Below are 15,478 nucleotides of genomic sequence, written 5' to 3' on the forward strand. Positions count from 1 at the left end.
TTTATTTTATAGATCTTTCATTGAGTCTGTCCTCACCTTTGCTGCCATTTGCTGGTATGGTAACATCGGTGTCAGACAGAAAAATGCCCTTAATGGGGTTGTTAAGGGGGCCAGCAAAATTGTGGAGGCAAAATGCAGCTGCCTGAGTTATTTATATGATGTGCAGGTGCTAAAAAAAAGCATCATGTATTAGAGCAGACAGCTCTCACCCCCTATACCGGGAATATGAATTCCTGCCATCCAGCCAATGGTTAAAGACCCCTGTTATAAAAACAAACAGGTACAAATTTTCATTCATACCTACCTCCATCCGAGCCATCAACAAGGGAAGCAGGAGGAGGTAGATGTAGTTACACTGGGTGCACTTTAGCCCTAGTTGCACTTTATATTTAATGTAACATCTGTATCTTGTGATAATGTATACGTATGTCTGTTGTTATGTATGTTGTACTGTTTGTAATGTCTTTGAGAGCTTTTATTATCTGCTGTAAAACGAAGTGCCCAGTTTGGGACATATGAATAAACTTGACCTAAACGACCACTCAGATATTCATCTTTATGTTCTGTCAGTGTCGCGTGATTTGAGATTGCGCACGCAACATAATGAATTTATAATTTATAAACTTGCATAAAAAATATGATTACTATTACTATTTATGAACTCTTATATAAAGCAGTTATAACATATGCACGTGACATTAATATTATACATTCTAACATAATTCCTGCTACTAGGCTATATATCATCCGTGAGCATTAACACATTGGCTGCTATAGAATCCACTCAGGCCTGTTCTTCTGGTGCTATGGGCTTAACATTGAAGGAAGGAAATATTTCGGGGCCCACAGCAAAATGTTCTCTTATAGCGAGAATCACACGCATACATCAAAAGAAAACTGAACTTGTCCACTACAATTTGGTTTTACCATCTTCCATTTGGAGATATTGACCTTTTTGCAGAGTTATGAAGGTTTAAAGTGACAGACATTGACAGGCAGATATAAAAATGAACACAATAAATATGCTATACATCCTATACACCGAATGAAAGCCCTGAATGTGTACTTTTACGAGAAAAACAGTACACATTGATCCCATGTACAGTTTGTCAGAAATTGGTTATTGATTGCAGCTTGCGCCCACCAGAGATAACTTCAGAGAAGACATGGACCTGAACTCCTCAAGATTCGCAAAATAAGGCCTATAGCGACCTATAAATACTATATACCGTATGAAACAGAAGACTCTCTGGTCTGTGGTGCCCACATTATCAGTGGCTTTTGTAAAAGCCACTGATAATGTGGGCACAGACCAAACTGTAATAAAAAGGTTTACATGACTTTCTGCCTCAGTCCGTATATAGCGAGCTGTATTGAATAAAGAGAACAGAATATGGGACAGAGTTGCACCACTCACTTCACAGGGGTGTGATTTTTATTATTATTACAGTAGAAGTTTTTTTCTTATGAAAGCAGAGAGTCTTCTGTTTCATACGGTATAGTATTTATATGTCGCTATAGGCCTTATTTTGCGAATCTTGAGGAGTTCAGGTCCATGTCTTCTCTGAAGTTATCTCTGGTGGGCGCAAGCTGCAATCAATAACCAATTTCTGACAAACTGTACATGGGATCAATGTGTACTGTTTTCCTCGTAAAACTACACATTCAGGGCTTTCATTCGGTGTATACTATACTATAGGATGTATAGCATATTTATTGTGTTCATTTTTATATCTGCCTGTCAATGTCTGACTTTAAACCTTCATAACTCTGCTTTCTTAGATGAGGATGATGATGATGATGAGCGCCTCGCCTAATCTATCTCACAGATCTGCTTTCATTTTCTTGATCTCAGTAACAGGGGGGGTCATGGGCAGCAAAAGTCTTGATCCGTAGGCTATAAAAAGTCCCATTCCACCGTTCGGTTCAGAACTATAGTATAACGGTGAGACGCGTTGTCATTAGCTGATGTTGGTTTGCAAGCTATAGGGAAACATGTCTGGGCATGCAGCTAGCCCCTCCCTGGACACCCCCGGTGAACTTTTCATCGCTCCCCTGTAGGAGCGATGGAAAAAAGCTTCACCGGGGTGTCCAGAGAGGGGCTAAGCCCGGCTGTGATGTCGACATGTCGACAAGATGACAACTCGACAAGAAAAAAAAGGGCTTCCATAGAACACAACACCACGGTTTAGGATGCGGAAAAGTTCGTTATACATTACAACCGGGTCGATGACGTCCCCGACGCGTTCATTGCGGTCTTATCACTGCAATTATAATGAATAAAAAAGCGTTACAATCACACGTCCGAGCGATCGCCGATTATGACGGCTCTGCATGGTGATCCGTGATCCCCCAACGGAAGACCTGTAACCCGGCCACTGTCTGTTGTCATGGCGGTCCCTCGATACTGTGGTTCGTTTGTTAGTTCGTACGTGTTGCAGACGTTATGCAATGCCGATCCGGTGCAGATTATTCTTATTCTTCGTGGGGTTTATGGCGGTTGGCATCCATATGGTGCAGATTGGTGTTTAGGCAGCGTTCATCATGTTTTTTCCGAGAGACAGACCCCCCCATCTCGCAAGGTCCTCCTCCTCGGGAGAAACAGGAGGGGAGGGGGGAATCGAGTGTTATGGTGTTGGGTGAAATGTGATTCTTCTATTCACAGTACTGACTAGATCATGGGCGCGTCCATTTTAGATACCCTGGCTTCTACACGTAAAGCGGCTCGCCGTCCTGTTTTCAGGAGGGGGGAGGCTTTTTTAAAAAAAAATGTATCACGTGAGCGGGACTAAGTAGCAATGACAGGGGGATGGTTCTTCATTTTCCGGGTGGGTAAAAAGATGAATGAAAGTATTCAATAAAAAAGCACTAGAAACGTATGGATACATGGTCCACACCGGACGCATGGCTAATTAAAGACGTATTGATACGTGGTTCGCAAATGATGTGTTAAAATGAGCTCATATGTCTCTGCAAAGGGCTTGTATGTTACTTGGTGGATCTTGGTGAAAAGACATGCAGCTCAATCGGGACATGGCAATTTATTTATTGTTATTATCTTCACCTTACATCTGCTGTGCAGTGTATACTGTATAGCCTACATATCTCTGGTCGACTAGTCGACTAGTTGTTTAACTAGGCCTCCTACCTATTATGTGTAAAAACAAAGGGTGCAGGGGTTAAATAGTTGTACATTTAAAAACGGTGTACATTGGTAGTAGGCTACCAACAAGGTCGACTAGTGGATTTACTAGTCGACTAGTTGCTTGAAGCCCTAGTACAGGTAAATACAAAAATTGCTACGAGGATAAAACTAGAAAAAGCACTAATAGCTGGGAGGAAATTCGGCGAAAATCATCAAGATTGTGCACTTGGTGACAAGTTTTAAATTTTTAGCATGATGTTAGGTTTTTCACCCCCCCGTCCCCGGGCCCGGACAGTGAGGACAGAAGGTGTTAAGGTGTGTTCAGACTTGGATAGTTAGAGCAGCGCGATTACATACAATTAATTCTTGTATGAATTAATTGATAACCAATTTTATTATTGAAGCACCAAGGACTCATACCAGTGAAACCTTTTTTTAAACATGTATCAGAAGTCTTTGCCTAGAAAAAGTAAGTATACACACAAAACACTTCGTACTGAGACCTACCATATAAGTGCTGATAATCAACAATCCAAATAACACATAACACACAGCGGACAAGTACAAAAAGTGTGCACCTTGTCAGCACTTTATTGCATGCAAAATGAATATAAAAGTGGACAAAACTATATAAATCCTAACAACTGTGGACCTACACTGATTCCCATAATGTTTTAACTGTAACCTATCAGCTGCAAGTACCGAAAAAAACTGAAAAGCAATAAAAGTGAAACATAGCCTAAAACAACAGTCCACTAAAACTTTCCCTCCCATTGACAAGTTACACGAGTTAATTGATAAAGAACAGCTTCCCTCCCATTCACAAGTTATGTTTTCATTGTTTAATTTGCCGTTTGTAATATGTTTTAAGACTTAGAGTTTTCCTCCATGCATTTTAATACAGCCTTTGCCACAAACCATACAAGTAAAGGGCCTTTCCCGTGTATGAGTCATTGTATGTTCATTTAGGTAACGCTTGCGACTAAAGCCTTTGCCACAAACTGCACATGTAAAGGGCTTTTCTCCTGTATGAATCATCATGTGATTTTTTTAGTTCAGCCCTTTGAATAAAGCCTTTGCCACAACTTTCACAATTAAAGGGTTTTTCTCCTGTATGAGTCGTGTTTTTTTTAGATCACACAAGTGAACACAGCCTTTGCCAAAAACTCGGATGGGCACTCCACGTCGCTATTTTGAAAGAATACAAGGGCAGACAATGTTAAGATAGAAATGTAGAAAAAGTAGGCTACTGTTGTAGTCGTGACAACCATGAGAAGCAGATTGTATTATCTGTCAGCCCAAGCTGGAACTTGTGTCACAAATAAAAGTTCTGACCTGCCCTAGTCAACACTACAAAGCCGACAGCTATGTGAGGTGAGCTCTTCTGCAAATTACATTGACCAAATTATTATTTTGTACAATTTAAATTTAGGAGAATAGATTATTTTGACATTTGAATTTTCAATTCAAACAGAACCTTGACCCGCACATGCACGGCACACACATCTGTCCTCTTTTTTGGGAGGCCCTATAGGCCTATAAAGAAAGCAAAAAAGGGGGAAAACATGTACTGTTTACTGTATGAGGGAAAAACATGACAGTTCAATTGTATTGTAGCTACCGTATATGCCTCAAAAACGTGTGTAGAATGGTGTACAAACGTGTTTGAAATGCTTTAAACAACAAACCTGCTCTGTGTAGTTTGATGCGTGGCTGTAAAATCACGTCCAGCAGTTTGCCTCGTCTCTCCAGCAGAGTTTCTAGTGTCTCCATCTCTCTCTGGAAGAGGCTGAACATGAACTTTGCCGCTCTACTGAGAGGCACCAACACAAACATTATGACATTAAGCTTCACATCGTCTTGCTGCTGTTCCTCCAAAACGCACAATATCTCCTCTCCCACCGACGTCAGGTGTTCATTTATCGACAGCTGTAGATAGTCTATTTGAAACATTTCACCAAATTCACCTCCTTTATGACTATGAGACATCTTTCCAGCGCTCTTTGTTGCTCACCGCCATGAAAAAACAATCCTTTCCGGGTGAACGAACGTGGTTCCAAGCATGCACAATATAAGGATCCAGACGCCGTTGTACCTTAATGCCTTAGGCTCCCTAGTGGAGGAGACGTGTAACTGTCACTAGATAGATATAGAAATATAACATTCAGACATCTAAAACAAATCTGGGTTCCTTAACTCATTCATTGCCAGCTAAATATATAAATAATTCTGCCCCTGCAATTTTACATTTATCCTTACCTTTCAGGTAGTCACAGAATATTTATGTCCAGTACGATCCAGGCTTTCTCTGTGCCATCATTTGACAGTCCAAACAACACAAGTCAACACACAGTGAACACACAGTGGACAGCTACAAAGATTGTGCTGCTTGTCAGAACTTTATTGCATACAATATAAATAACAATGTTGGACACACCTTCTTGTACCAAAACTGGTCCTGGTTCTGACATTAAGGGGAATATAGCCTGCTATTGCCGGATTTGTACTGTGGCTTTAACATTTTAGATGAAAATAAAATCTGCTGAGTTATATATTAATTTGGATATTTCCCGATACTTTCCCGACGTCCGATATTTTACATACCAAAAAAATAAAATGTTTAAATTGTAGATAGGCTTAAAATAATAGAGCAGTTTGATGTGTGTATTACAGCCGTGTGTAATGTTACACACGGCTGTAATACACACATCAAATCTTAATAAATAGCAAATGCCTTACATTTAAATTCAAAGAAGGGATGTTTGTGGTTAAGTGTTTAACCTGTAAACCTTAAGGAAATGGTAACATGTTAATTGATACTATGGTTAATTAGTTAAATTCAATTAAAATGATAAGTTATTGCGACCACAGGTCGCATTTACAATTAAATTGTACATTTTTGTCCGTCAGACAGTAACTCAAAATCCCCATACATGGTAAAGCCCCCATATATGGTGCCAAGGTCTCGTAACCTCAGAGATAGAGATCCCTGATGCCATAGTAAATGCGATCTGCTGTCGCAATTAAGCCCATATGGAGATCCCCGATGTCATCAATATTGGTCAGCAACTCTACATCTGACCACAAACTCTTAGATCTCCATATATGGATATACATTCCATATGTTGATCCTTCCCCATCCATCCTTCCTCTTCGATGTCTTCCTTTTGACTGATACCTGTCCATTCAAACTCTAGACGGGCCTGCACCAAACGTATTAGTGCAGCCGCAGCCGGCAAAGTTTCCAACAGGCCCGGAAATTAAGGCCCGGCCCTCATCAAACCCTGCACACTCAAGAGAATATCCCCGCTACCACCCTTAGATCTCCATATATGGAGTTGACCTGTTCTGAAATTCCATATGTTGATCTAACCTCATCAAACCCTGTACACTCAAGACATGCTCCTTAATGCTCCATGCGCCAGCGCTTTGGCATGGCAGATGCACGCAACCTCAGCCTTTAGGGCGAGGTTGCTTCTCGCCATTAGGCGTCTTACTGGTCATAAATTGTTATTATATTATTATTAGTAGTAGTAGTAGTATGTACAAAAGGTACTTTTTTACCACTAAAGTGATGCCTGGAATCAGCCGCGCCATGTGACAAAGTTACAGCCTTACCAACAGAAACTCAGGGGGAAATAAATACCTTAGGATGTCTGTTATGATACTTTCCAAACACTGTCATTTTAAGAATTACACTGGGTTTTGAACTACACTTGACTTAACTGAGCAAATTATATAAAAGACGGATTTACAGCGACCGTGACGACGCGCCTTTTCATTCTTCATCAACATCGTCATCAGCAGCATTTTTTTAAACAGTAATAAAGTTCCAAAGATTTAAACACATAGCGCTAAACAGCACATAGCTACATGCAGTTATCGGTAATAAAGGGCAGAAGAGTGGATTACAAGGCAATCTCATCAATAATGTCAGAACGCACAGCGTCTAGATCACAATCTGTGCATGTGTTCTTGCATGACTCCTGTGAGGCACTTTGACTAGTTGACACAATCTGTATAGGGCCTTTCCCCTGTATGAGTCCTCATGTGTGGTTTTAGGTGACCTCTGTGAACAAAGCCTTTGCCGCAAACTGTACAAGTAAAGGGCTTTTCCCCCGTATGAGTCATCATGTGTTCTTTTATTTCACCCTGTCGCCTACAGCCTTTACCACAAACTGGACATGTAAAGGGCTTTTCCCCTGTATGAGTCATCATGTGTTCTTTTAGGTGAACCTTTTGACTGAAGCCCTTGCCACAAACTGCACAAGTAAAGGGCTTTTCCCCTGTATGAGTCATCATGTGGGTTTTTAGGTGACCTCTGTGAACAAAGCCTTTGCCACAAATTGTACAAGTAAATGGCTTTTCCCCCGTATGGGTCATCATGTGTTCATTTATATGACCCTGTCGCCAATAGCCTTTACCACACACTGTACATGTAAAGGGTTTTTCCCCTCTATGAGTCATTGTGTGCGCCTCTATTGTGTGCGCCTTCAGATTTCCCTTTGTAGTGAACATTTTGCCACACTCCGTACAAATTAAGCTTTTCTTCCCTGTGTGCGTCCTCATGGAGTGACTTTGTTTAAATGATATCACATCTTGGGACAGCTCGTCTCCTTTCACACGCTGTGTTACGTGTGATTTCAATGTTTTTAAAGCTGACTGATTGACCACCCTGGTATCCTCCTCCCACTCATCACTGTCTTCAGTGATGTCAGATTCAGAACGGTGAGAAGAGAGGAGCTGGTCATCACTAGTGGGCTGTGATGTTCCACGGTCCTCTACATCAGCCTGTGTCTTCATGTGTTGAGTTGAGGTGCCGGCTACAGGTTCTGTGTCTCGGCTTACATCATCACCTTCACTTTTCACTGCTAGTAATGAACCATCAGCCTCCTCTGGTCTTTGAAGTAGCTGTTCCTGTTCTTCTTTAATGTGTGAAGGTTCTGGTTCCTCCTGGACCAGACTGGGGCTTCTCTCCTGCTGTTCAGGTGAAACCTCCTCTATATACACAGGGAGGTGCAGGAAGTCTAGGCAAAAGATACAATGAGATAAAACATTTACAATGTTTAAACTTAAAATTCCCATTGACCAGACAGCTGTACACACATACAAGCACACATGCACACACACACAAACAATTGTGTGCCAACAGCAGATCTGCAAGCTCACAACAATGCATTGTGAGCTGGTCAATGGGCTATTTTCACTATGTATGATTTGTTTGGAAGCCTTTTACCATTAATGACATGCACAAAATAGGGATTGTTAATTAATATATGATTTCAAGAAAGTATTACTTATTATTCTGGGGTGGCAGTGGCTCAGGAGGTAGGCGTCTGTCTGTCTGTGAGTGAGTGAGTGAGTGAGTGAGAGATCGTGCATGGGCAATGATATAGGAAAGCACTTTTGATTAAGGCACATACCTTAATCCAATAAGCCTATCTCACAGAATTTCCCCGCCCCCTTTTTACGCCCCCTTTCGGGACTAGTGGTGATAGCGTGACGTCACTCCATAGACACTACATGTTAACAGACGTTATTTAAGAAGTCTACAACTTTTGTTTTCTCAAGCTAAGGTTTGTTCTATCTGTTCGAGCTGATTTTCCATCTTGTTTGCTTCATAATAATATTGGTCTGTCACATTTTTACATTAGGAAATGTATTTAGATTCTCCAGAGAAAAAAACGTGTAAATGCTAATGTTAAATGACACCACTATCTACCGGAAGTGGGCGTGGAAAGCGGGCTGTGAGATAGGCCTATTCCAGTATAGCCTGCCTTTCATAATTTTCAATAAAGAACTAACAAACTTATTTTCATTATTGTTACAGTACCTTGTTCTAGGGGGAACACAGTATGCCACTTTCCTAATAACGGCCCGAGAGCGTAAGCCACGACAATTACCTGGCCGGCTGAGAAAAGCCCTTAAATGTGCACGGACCCTTCCTTGTTTTCTTTTGGTTTAAACAAAATCCAGAGGTGGAGTTTTCATTTACAACAGTGGTTATTGTGAAAACCAGAAGTGGAGTTTAAATGTGGGGTGGACATAAATGTGAATTAACTGAACTGCATTTCATTTTCAATACAAAACCTTAAACTGACTTTCTGTGTGTGGAGTATTGACTTCATTGACATTGAGTGACTTTGTGTTGGGTTGAAATCATTTACAGTGTTTTGAAGTATTTATATATTTTGTACAGGTAGGTTGCTGTTATTTACACAGTGAGCTTTGTAGGGGTTTTTATGATTCAAACCTTTAATGGTGGAAACCGCTACATCAATAAATGGCGCCCGATGTGGGGGCATGATAAGGTCATGTATTAATACCACGCTATACAAAGACAAATATGGTGCTACCTAATTTGTGGTGGCGCTACCAACTGAAAAGCTTGGTGGCACTAGTGATACCTGTGAAAAGGTTAGTCTGGAGCCCTGTTAGCATTATTGCCATCACCTAGGTGGTCAGTCGTACAACTGTCCTGACGTTAAGCTGCCTATGTGTTCAACAACACAGCCATGCAAAATGACACTGACAGCTATGAGGTGACGAAAGCTTGCCCTGCATAGCAACAGTTGCTAAACTACCGTATATGGATTGGCATTGGACAATCGCTTTTTGGGATGGGGTTTAGCGAAGGGCTAATTCTTCTCTTTCAGTCTTTCTGGCCCAATTCCAATGTCCCCCTTACAGACTCACTGACTTAGGATGTTCACTTGAAGTCTGTGAGTGATGAGAAATGATAAATAGTGATGAGAAAGCATAAAAAGTCAGTACAAAAGTAGCCAAACATAGATGTTGTAATTGGCAGCCAGAGCTTGACGCTACTGGTATGGTGACACTGTTTACACTCTTGTGCCATGATAACAATGCAGGCATTTGACTAGGTATAGAGGGATGTGATATTGATGGTGCAAAATATACCAGCATTCAAAATCTGCACTTTCCCACAGGATGCCCAAATTAAATGCAAAATCAAGCGAGTGGAAACAGGGTTTTTATATTATTGAAACATTGATGAGGAGATAGTCCTACAACAGAAGAGAATTAAAGAAAGAAACTGACAGAGCACGAAACTTACTGGTGTAAAGAAGGACTTCAGGTTGCAGTTTAACAGAAACGGTCCTGGATGGTTGTGGAGAACTCCTCTTCACCTGTATGCTGGTCTCCACACACTGGCCTGGAATGAAGGAATAGAATAAGGACGTTGATGTAACATGGCTTGTAGATGAAGGTTGAGAGTTGGACTATATGTACATTGTGCATGATGTAGCATTTAAATATGATACTGTATAATTAATAATTATACAACGTTCATCTACAAGCCATGTTACATCAACGTCCTTATTCTATTCCTTCATTCCAGGCCAGTGTGTGGAGACCAGCCTGCAGGTGAAGAGGAGTTCTCCACAACCATCCAGGAATTATTAGTCCCTACAGGAACCCACGATTGCGCGATCACGGAAATTACTGGGGATTTCTCGACCATCCGCGGAATACTAGAACGGCCGTGGAATGGCCGGACGCGTCCCCGTTTTTTCCTCCCGGAATTTTCAATGGGGAAATGTCCGAGAGGAAAAACGGGGTCACGTCGCGGATTGTCCGAAAAACATGACAAAGTTACTTATTACTACCAGTAGGTACCAGTAGGCTAGGTGGTAATAAGTAGGTACTATTATAAGCATTTATGGTGAGGAGTGAGGACACTTTCTTCACAGGGCTGGAAGACTATAATTAGTGTGGCACATAAGGTCCGTCCTAATAATATCTGGTCCGACTTGAAACTGTGTAAATGGTTCCTACTGAAACTGAATCTGTGACAATGCTAAAGCAGAAGAATAAATATCACACCCACATTAGGGTTTGAATGACAATAACCTTTGCAACCAAAACAAATAAATAAAACATGAATAATAATAATTATAATTATATATTAATAATAATAATAGCCTAGATTTTTATCCCCAAAACATATTGGAATATTTTATCATGACCCATCCATAATTACAATTAATTGTATCTATTTAATTAAAGATTTGACTTGATTATTAAAACAAAATAAAAAAATAGCTTGATAACTGGTCATTTTAGGTTAAATAAATTAATCTCTGCAGAATATTAACTAAGCCATGGAATCAAGGATTGTTCTCCTCGGAATTAGTAATGTTCTCCGCGGAATCAAGAATTTTTCTCAGCAGATTCTTGTGGGGACTATTTTAAATGGTCAATATATGGAACAGAACAGAGAGAGAGAGAGAGAGAGAGAGCATTAAACTCACTTTCCGGTTGGTCTTCAGGTTCCTGTTTAACAGAAACGGACCTGGATGGTTGTGGAGAGTTCATCTTCACCTGCAGGCGGGACACCCCCCACTGGTCTGGAATGAAGGTGCAGAATGAGAGGCCAACCCCCCAAAAAAAGAAAAACAAATCTGAATATTTTTCTTTCGTTTGATATCAATGGAAATGTGCTAGGACATGTGTACACGTCCTCGCAATCCATCGGTTGGATTAGCTAGGACGGCTCCACACGTCCTATGGGTTAAAGGGGACATGACACGGCCCGACATGTTGTGATGATGTCATGCAGCAGTCTGTACTCTAATCTACTGTATTGACATACGGCTCCTTCCACTTCTCCCTGTCCGTGTCTCCCCTCGCTCACAGCCTCGCACCACGAAACCTAGGCTCTAGTCTAAACCAAGCCGGTAGAAGTGCGGGGGCTGCATCAGCGACAAACATAATTTATCCCCCACCAAATCTTTTAGTTGCACTTTCATATGAAGTACTTTGTTTTGTTTTTTCATCGAAATGATCAAAATTGACGTAGTTGCATGGGTCTCCGACCGCCTGCCTCCGAGGGGGCTGTGAGAGCAGCCTGACTACCCACTCACTGCAGGGACAGAGGCTCACTGTATCCCTGTTGAGAGAGGCATTCTGATTGCTAGACTTCATGCTTCAACCCCGGGGGACGGGATTCGGGTGTGAAATTGCAATTATGCAACATAAGTTACCCTAAAAAAACAAAAAAAACACCTCAACTCAATTTCATTGTAACTAAGATATTCCATAGAAATGCATATTTGTGAGGGGCACTAGCCCCTCCTATGTCCAGCTTTTAGTGTGCGTGGTCATGTAAACACAAACTTTGTCCTAACACAAACATGCCATTGATAATGAATGGCCAGTTTTGAGTGTTTGTCTAAACACAAACATTAAAAGCTGGACATAGGATGTGATTGGCCAGAATGGGATTGGCCTGGATGATGTATGATGATATGCCTGGATATGGATATTCAAATAAAATGTTATCTATTTTATACCCAATGTATTTGTATTTAGTTCACGAAGTTAACATAACTAGAATTAAAGGCATTTGAAATTAAATCAAAATGTGAATTTTCAGGTCCAATAAAAAAATAACAAAAACATTATTCAGGATTTCAATTCAAATAGGTTATAGCAAAAAAAGAAGGCTGATCTACAAGCTCAAAATGTGCCGCAATGCATTTTGAGCTTGTGGATCAGTTATTTTTGCTACAACAGTAATATGCAAAATGTGGCCCTCTGGAGTGAACTCGTGTGGAAATATAGTGGCGCTCTACAGTAACATTGTCAGTTGCCCACCCCTGATATAGGCCTAATATTTCATATGATTTTGTTATTAAACCCCTCTGGCATCTCACATTTTGTTTTAAAATGCTGATTTAGGTGGCCTTGGTACTGTAGCCTATAGGGGATATTTATCATGTTATTTTAACAGGCTTAAAAACACATATGGCAGGAAAAGACAGCAGAAAGTCAACTATCATTAGGGCCTTTGGACACTGATGTCACAATGTGGGACAGCCATGGTCTCAATTTGTGGGACGCCTGAAGTCTTGGAAGAGTCGACGCACTGTTCCCCACAAAGAGGGACTTCTGGTCACCCTATGTTCTGGCAAAGGTCCATGAAACTGTCATTAAGCTTATTGTAGTTAGTATCTATACCTTAGCCATCAAACGTGTGTAGCCTACATGTTTGAAATGCAACTTAAACAACAAACCTGCTCTGTGTAGTTTGACGCGTGGCTGTAAAATCACGTCCAGCAGTTTGCCTCGTCTCTCCAGCAGAGTTTCTAGTGTCTCCATCTCTCTCTGGAAGAGGCTGAACATGAACTTTGCCGCTGTACTGAGACGCTCCAACACAAACACTCTGACATTAAGCTTCACGTTGCAAACATCATCGTCTCGCTGCTGTTCCTCCAAAACGCACAGTATCTCCTCTCCCACCGACGTCATGTGTTCATTTATCGACAGCCGTACAGACTCTATTTGAAACATTTCACCTCCTTTATTATGAGACATTTGTCCACAGAGCTCTTTGTTGTTGCTCACCGAGATGAAAAAACAAGTTAAGCCCCCAAAGGCACTGTTTTTTTGGCAACCAAAAACAACCCGCTCTTACTTCCGGGTGAACGTCAAGGAAGATTGGTGAACGTTGAAGTGATTCAAGCCAGAGTAATCTAGTAAGAGAGTGGCGACACTATAGCGTTGACTCCCATTGTAACAGTGGAATGCGGAAGTGCTCATTCTATCTCAATGGGATAGTTCCCGTGGTGGCGCCCCGCTTTGCGGTGAGATCAAAGCGTGTCGCCACTCTCTTACTAGATTACTCTGGTTCAAGCATGCGCAATAAAGGATCCAGACGCCCCCTAGTGGGGCGTAAAATAAACGCAACACTCGAAGATTGATCCACAAAGCAAGGTTTTAGAAACAGGATTATTTTTTTTACATATTATAACCAAGGTTATGAATTTTGTGAATAAACGTTAAAATATGTCTGGATCAAACGTGTGGGGGGGGGGGGGGGGGGGGGGGCGACTATTCCAAAATACTTATCTTATACTTTTAAAGCTTTTCTACCATAGAACAAAATATATTTGTACCTCAGAGTAAAATCAATATAAAAGAATCCATTTGATTTTCAGTAGAGGTATGCTAAAATGCCATGTCCCCCGCCATGTTTATTCAGCTTCAGTTACAAATTATTATATAATCAAACTATTATATTATATATAATTATATAGTATAGTTATAATGCTTCAGTTCTCACCAAATGTGTGATAAACGTATTTTAATGCTTAGGCTAAAATCTTTAAATCCATTTTGTCCCCGACTTTACTGTACATGTGCCCCGTTACGCTGATGCAAATCCTCCCAGAAGGGACATTCTTCTCAAGTCACATGACTTCAGAATCTTACACTGCACTTACACTGCACTGCTGGTCTCGGACAAACTGCAGGTTGAAAATGCCCTCAGCTCTGAACTCGGTAGAATCTGCACCTGGGTCGCTGATAACAAACTATCTTTACACCTGGGAAAAACTGAATCCATTCTCTTTGGATCTAATAGTAATCTCAGCAAGGCAAATGGCTTCTTGGTTAGAGTGGGTGACAATGTTATCACACGTAAAGATGAAATTACCTACCTAGGTTCCATCCTGGAGGCTAATCTTTCCGGTGATGAAATGGCAACCAACGTAATCAAAAAAGTCAACCAAAGAACAAGATTCCTTTACAGGATCTCCTCACTGGTCAACAAAAACACCTTGAAGACCTTAACAGGAGCCCTCGTACAAGGCTTCTTTGACTATGCATGCACCTCCTGGTACCACAGCACCTCAAAGGCCCTTAAAACTAGGCTCCAGACTTCCCAAAACAAACTGGTCAGGCTCCTACTTGGCCTCACCCCCCGAACCCACCTCACCCCTGCCCACTTTGACAGACTGGAATGGCTTAGGGTCGACGACAGAGTACAGCATCTTGCAATGGGTCTGGTCCACAATATTCGATACTCCACCAAGATACCCATGTACCTGTCTAGATACTTCCTTAATGTTAACGAAGTCCACACCCACAACACCAGAGGGAGTGCAACAAACCATGTACAACCCAGATTCGGCACAAACAAGGGACTAAATTATTTTCGCTCCTATGCCACCAAAATGTGGAACGCCCTACCAACAGTCATTAAGACATGCAAAGACCTTGACTCCTTCAAAACCGCTCTCAAAGGGCACATGCGGACGGCTGCAATTCGAAACTGGCCCCTGTAAAAATCTGAATCGCCCCCCCCCCCCTTTTTTTCCCCTCACTGTATATGTCTCTTTTCCCTTTTTACCTCTATGATGAATTCCTGTTCTGTTCTTTGACTATATAGAAGTGTCAATTTGTACGTCTCTAAATGTTTTGATGAATTGAACATGGTGGACCCTCTTGTAAACAAGAGTAATGCTTAATTGGGTCGTCCACTCACAGTTAAGTCTTTGTATTGACTTTGTGCTTGAAATGTACTGT

General features: G+C 41.3%; 1 protein-coding gene across 2 annotated transcripts; it reads right to left on the reverse strand.

The window, feature by feature from the left end:
• Window positions 1-5,846: 5,846 nt before the first annotated feature.
• On the reverse strand, window positions 5,847-13,595 carry LOC306925520 (uncharacterized protein). Of its 2 annotated transcripts, XM_079504390.1 has the most exons (4): window positions 13,186-13,595; window positions 11,422-11,517; window positions 10,224-10,322; window positions 5,847-8,172 (listed from the first exon to the last, which is right to left on the reverse strand). In XM_079504390.1, the coding sequence occupies exons 1-4, from the start codon at window positions 13,484-13,486 to the stop codon at window positions 7,148-7,150; spliced, it is 1,521 nt and encodes a 506-aa protein (XP_079360516.1). In that variant the 5' UTR covers window positions 13,487-13,595; the 3' UTR covers window positions 5,847-7,147. The 2 variants fall into 2 exon arrangements, with proteins under 2 accessions (XP_079360516.1, XP_079360517.1); XM_079504391.1 differs by lacking the exon at window positions 10,224-10,322.
• Window positions 13,596-15,478: the final 1,883 nt, after the last annotated feature.

Source organism: Electrona antarctica (assembly GCF_951216825.1).
Source record: "Electrona antarctica genome assembly, chromosome: 6".
Lineage (NCBI taxonomy): Eukaryota > Metazoa > Chordata > Actinopteri > Myctophiformes > Myctophidae > Electrona > Electrona antarctica.

Bases quoted from the DNA above. Each gene is read 5' to 3' on its own strand.
- LOC306925520 (XM_079504390.1), bottom strand. From the start codon at position 13,486: ATGTCTCATAATAAAGGAGGTGAAATGTTTCAAATAGAGTCTGTACGG. The intron at 10,323-11,421 runs GTGAGTTTAATG...CCTTCATTCCAG, and splicing joins ACCTGAAGACCAACCGGAAA to GCCAGTGTGTGGAGACCAGC. The intron at 8,173-10,223 runs GTAAGTTTCGTG...TCTTTTGCCTAG, and splicing joins TGAAGTCCTTCTTTACACCA to ACTTCCTGCACCTCCCTGTG.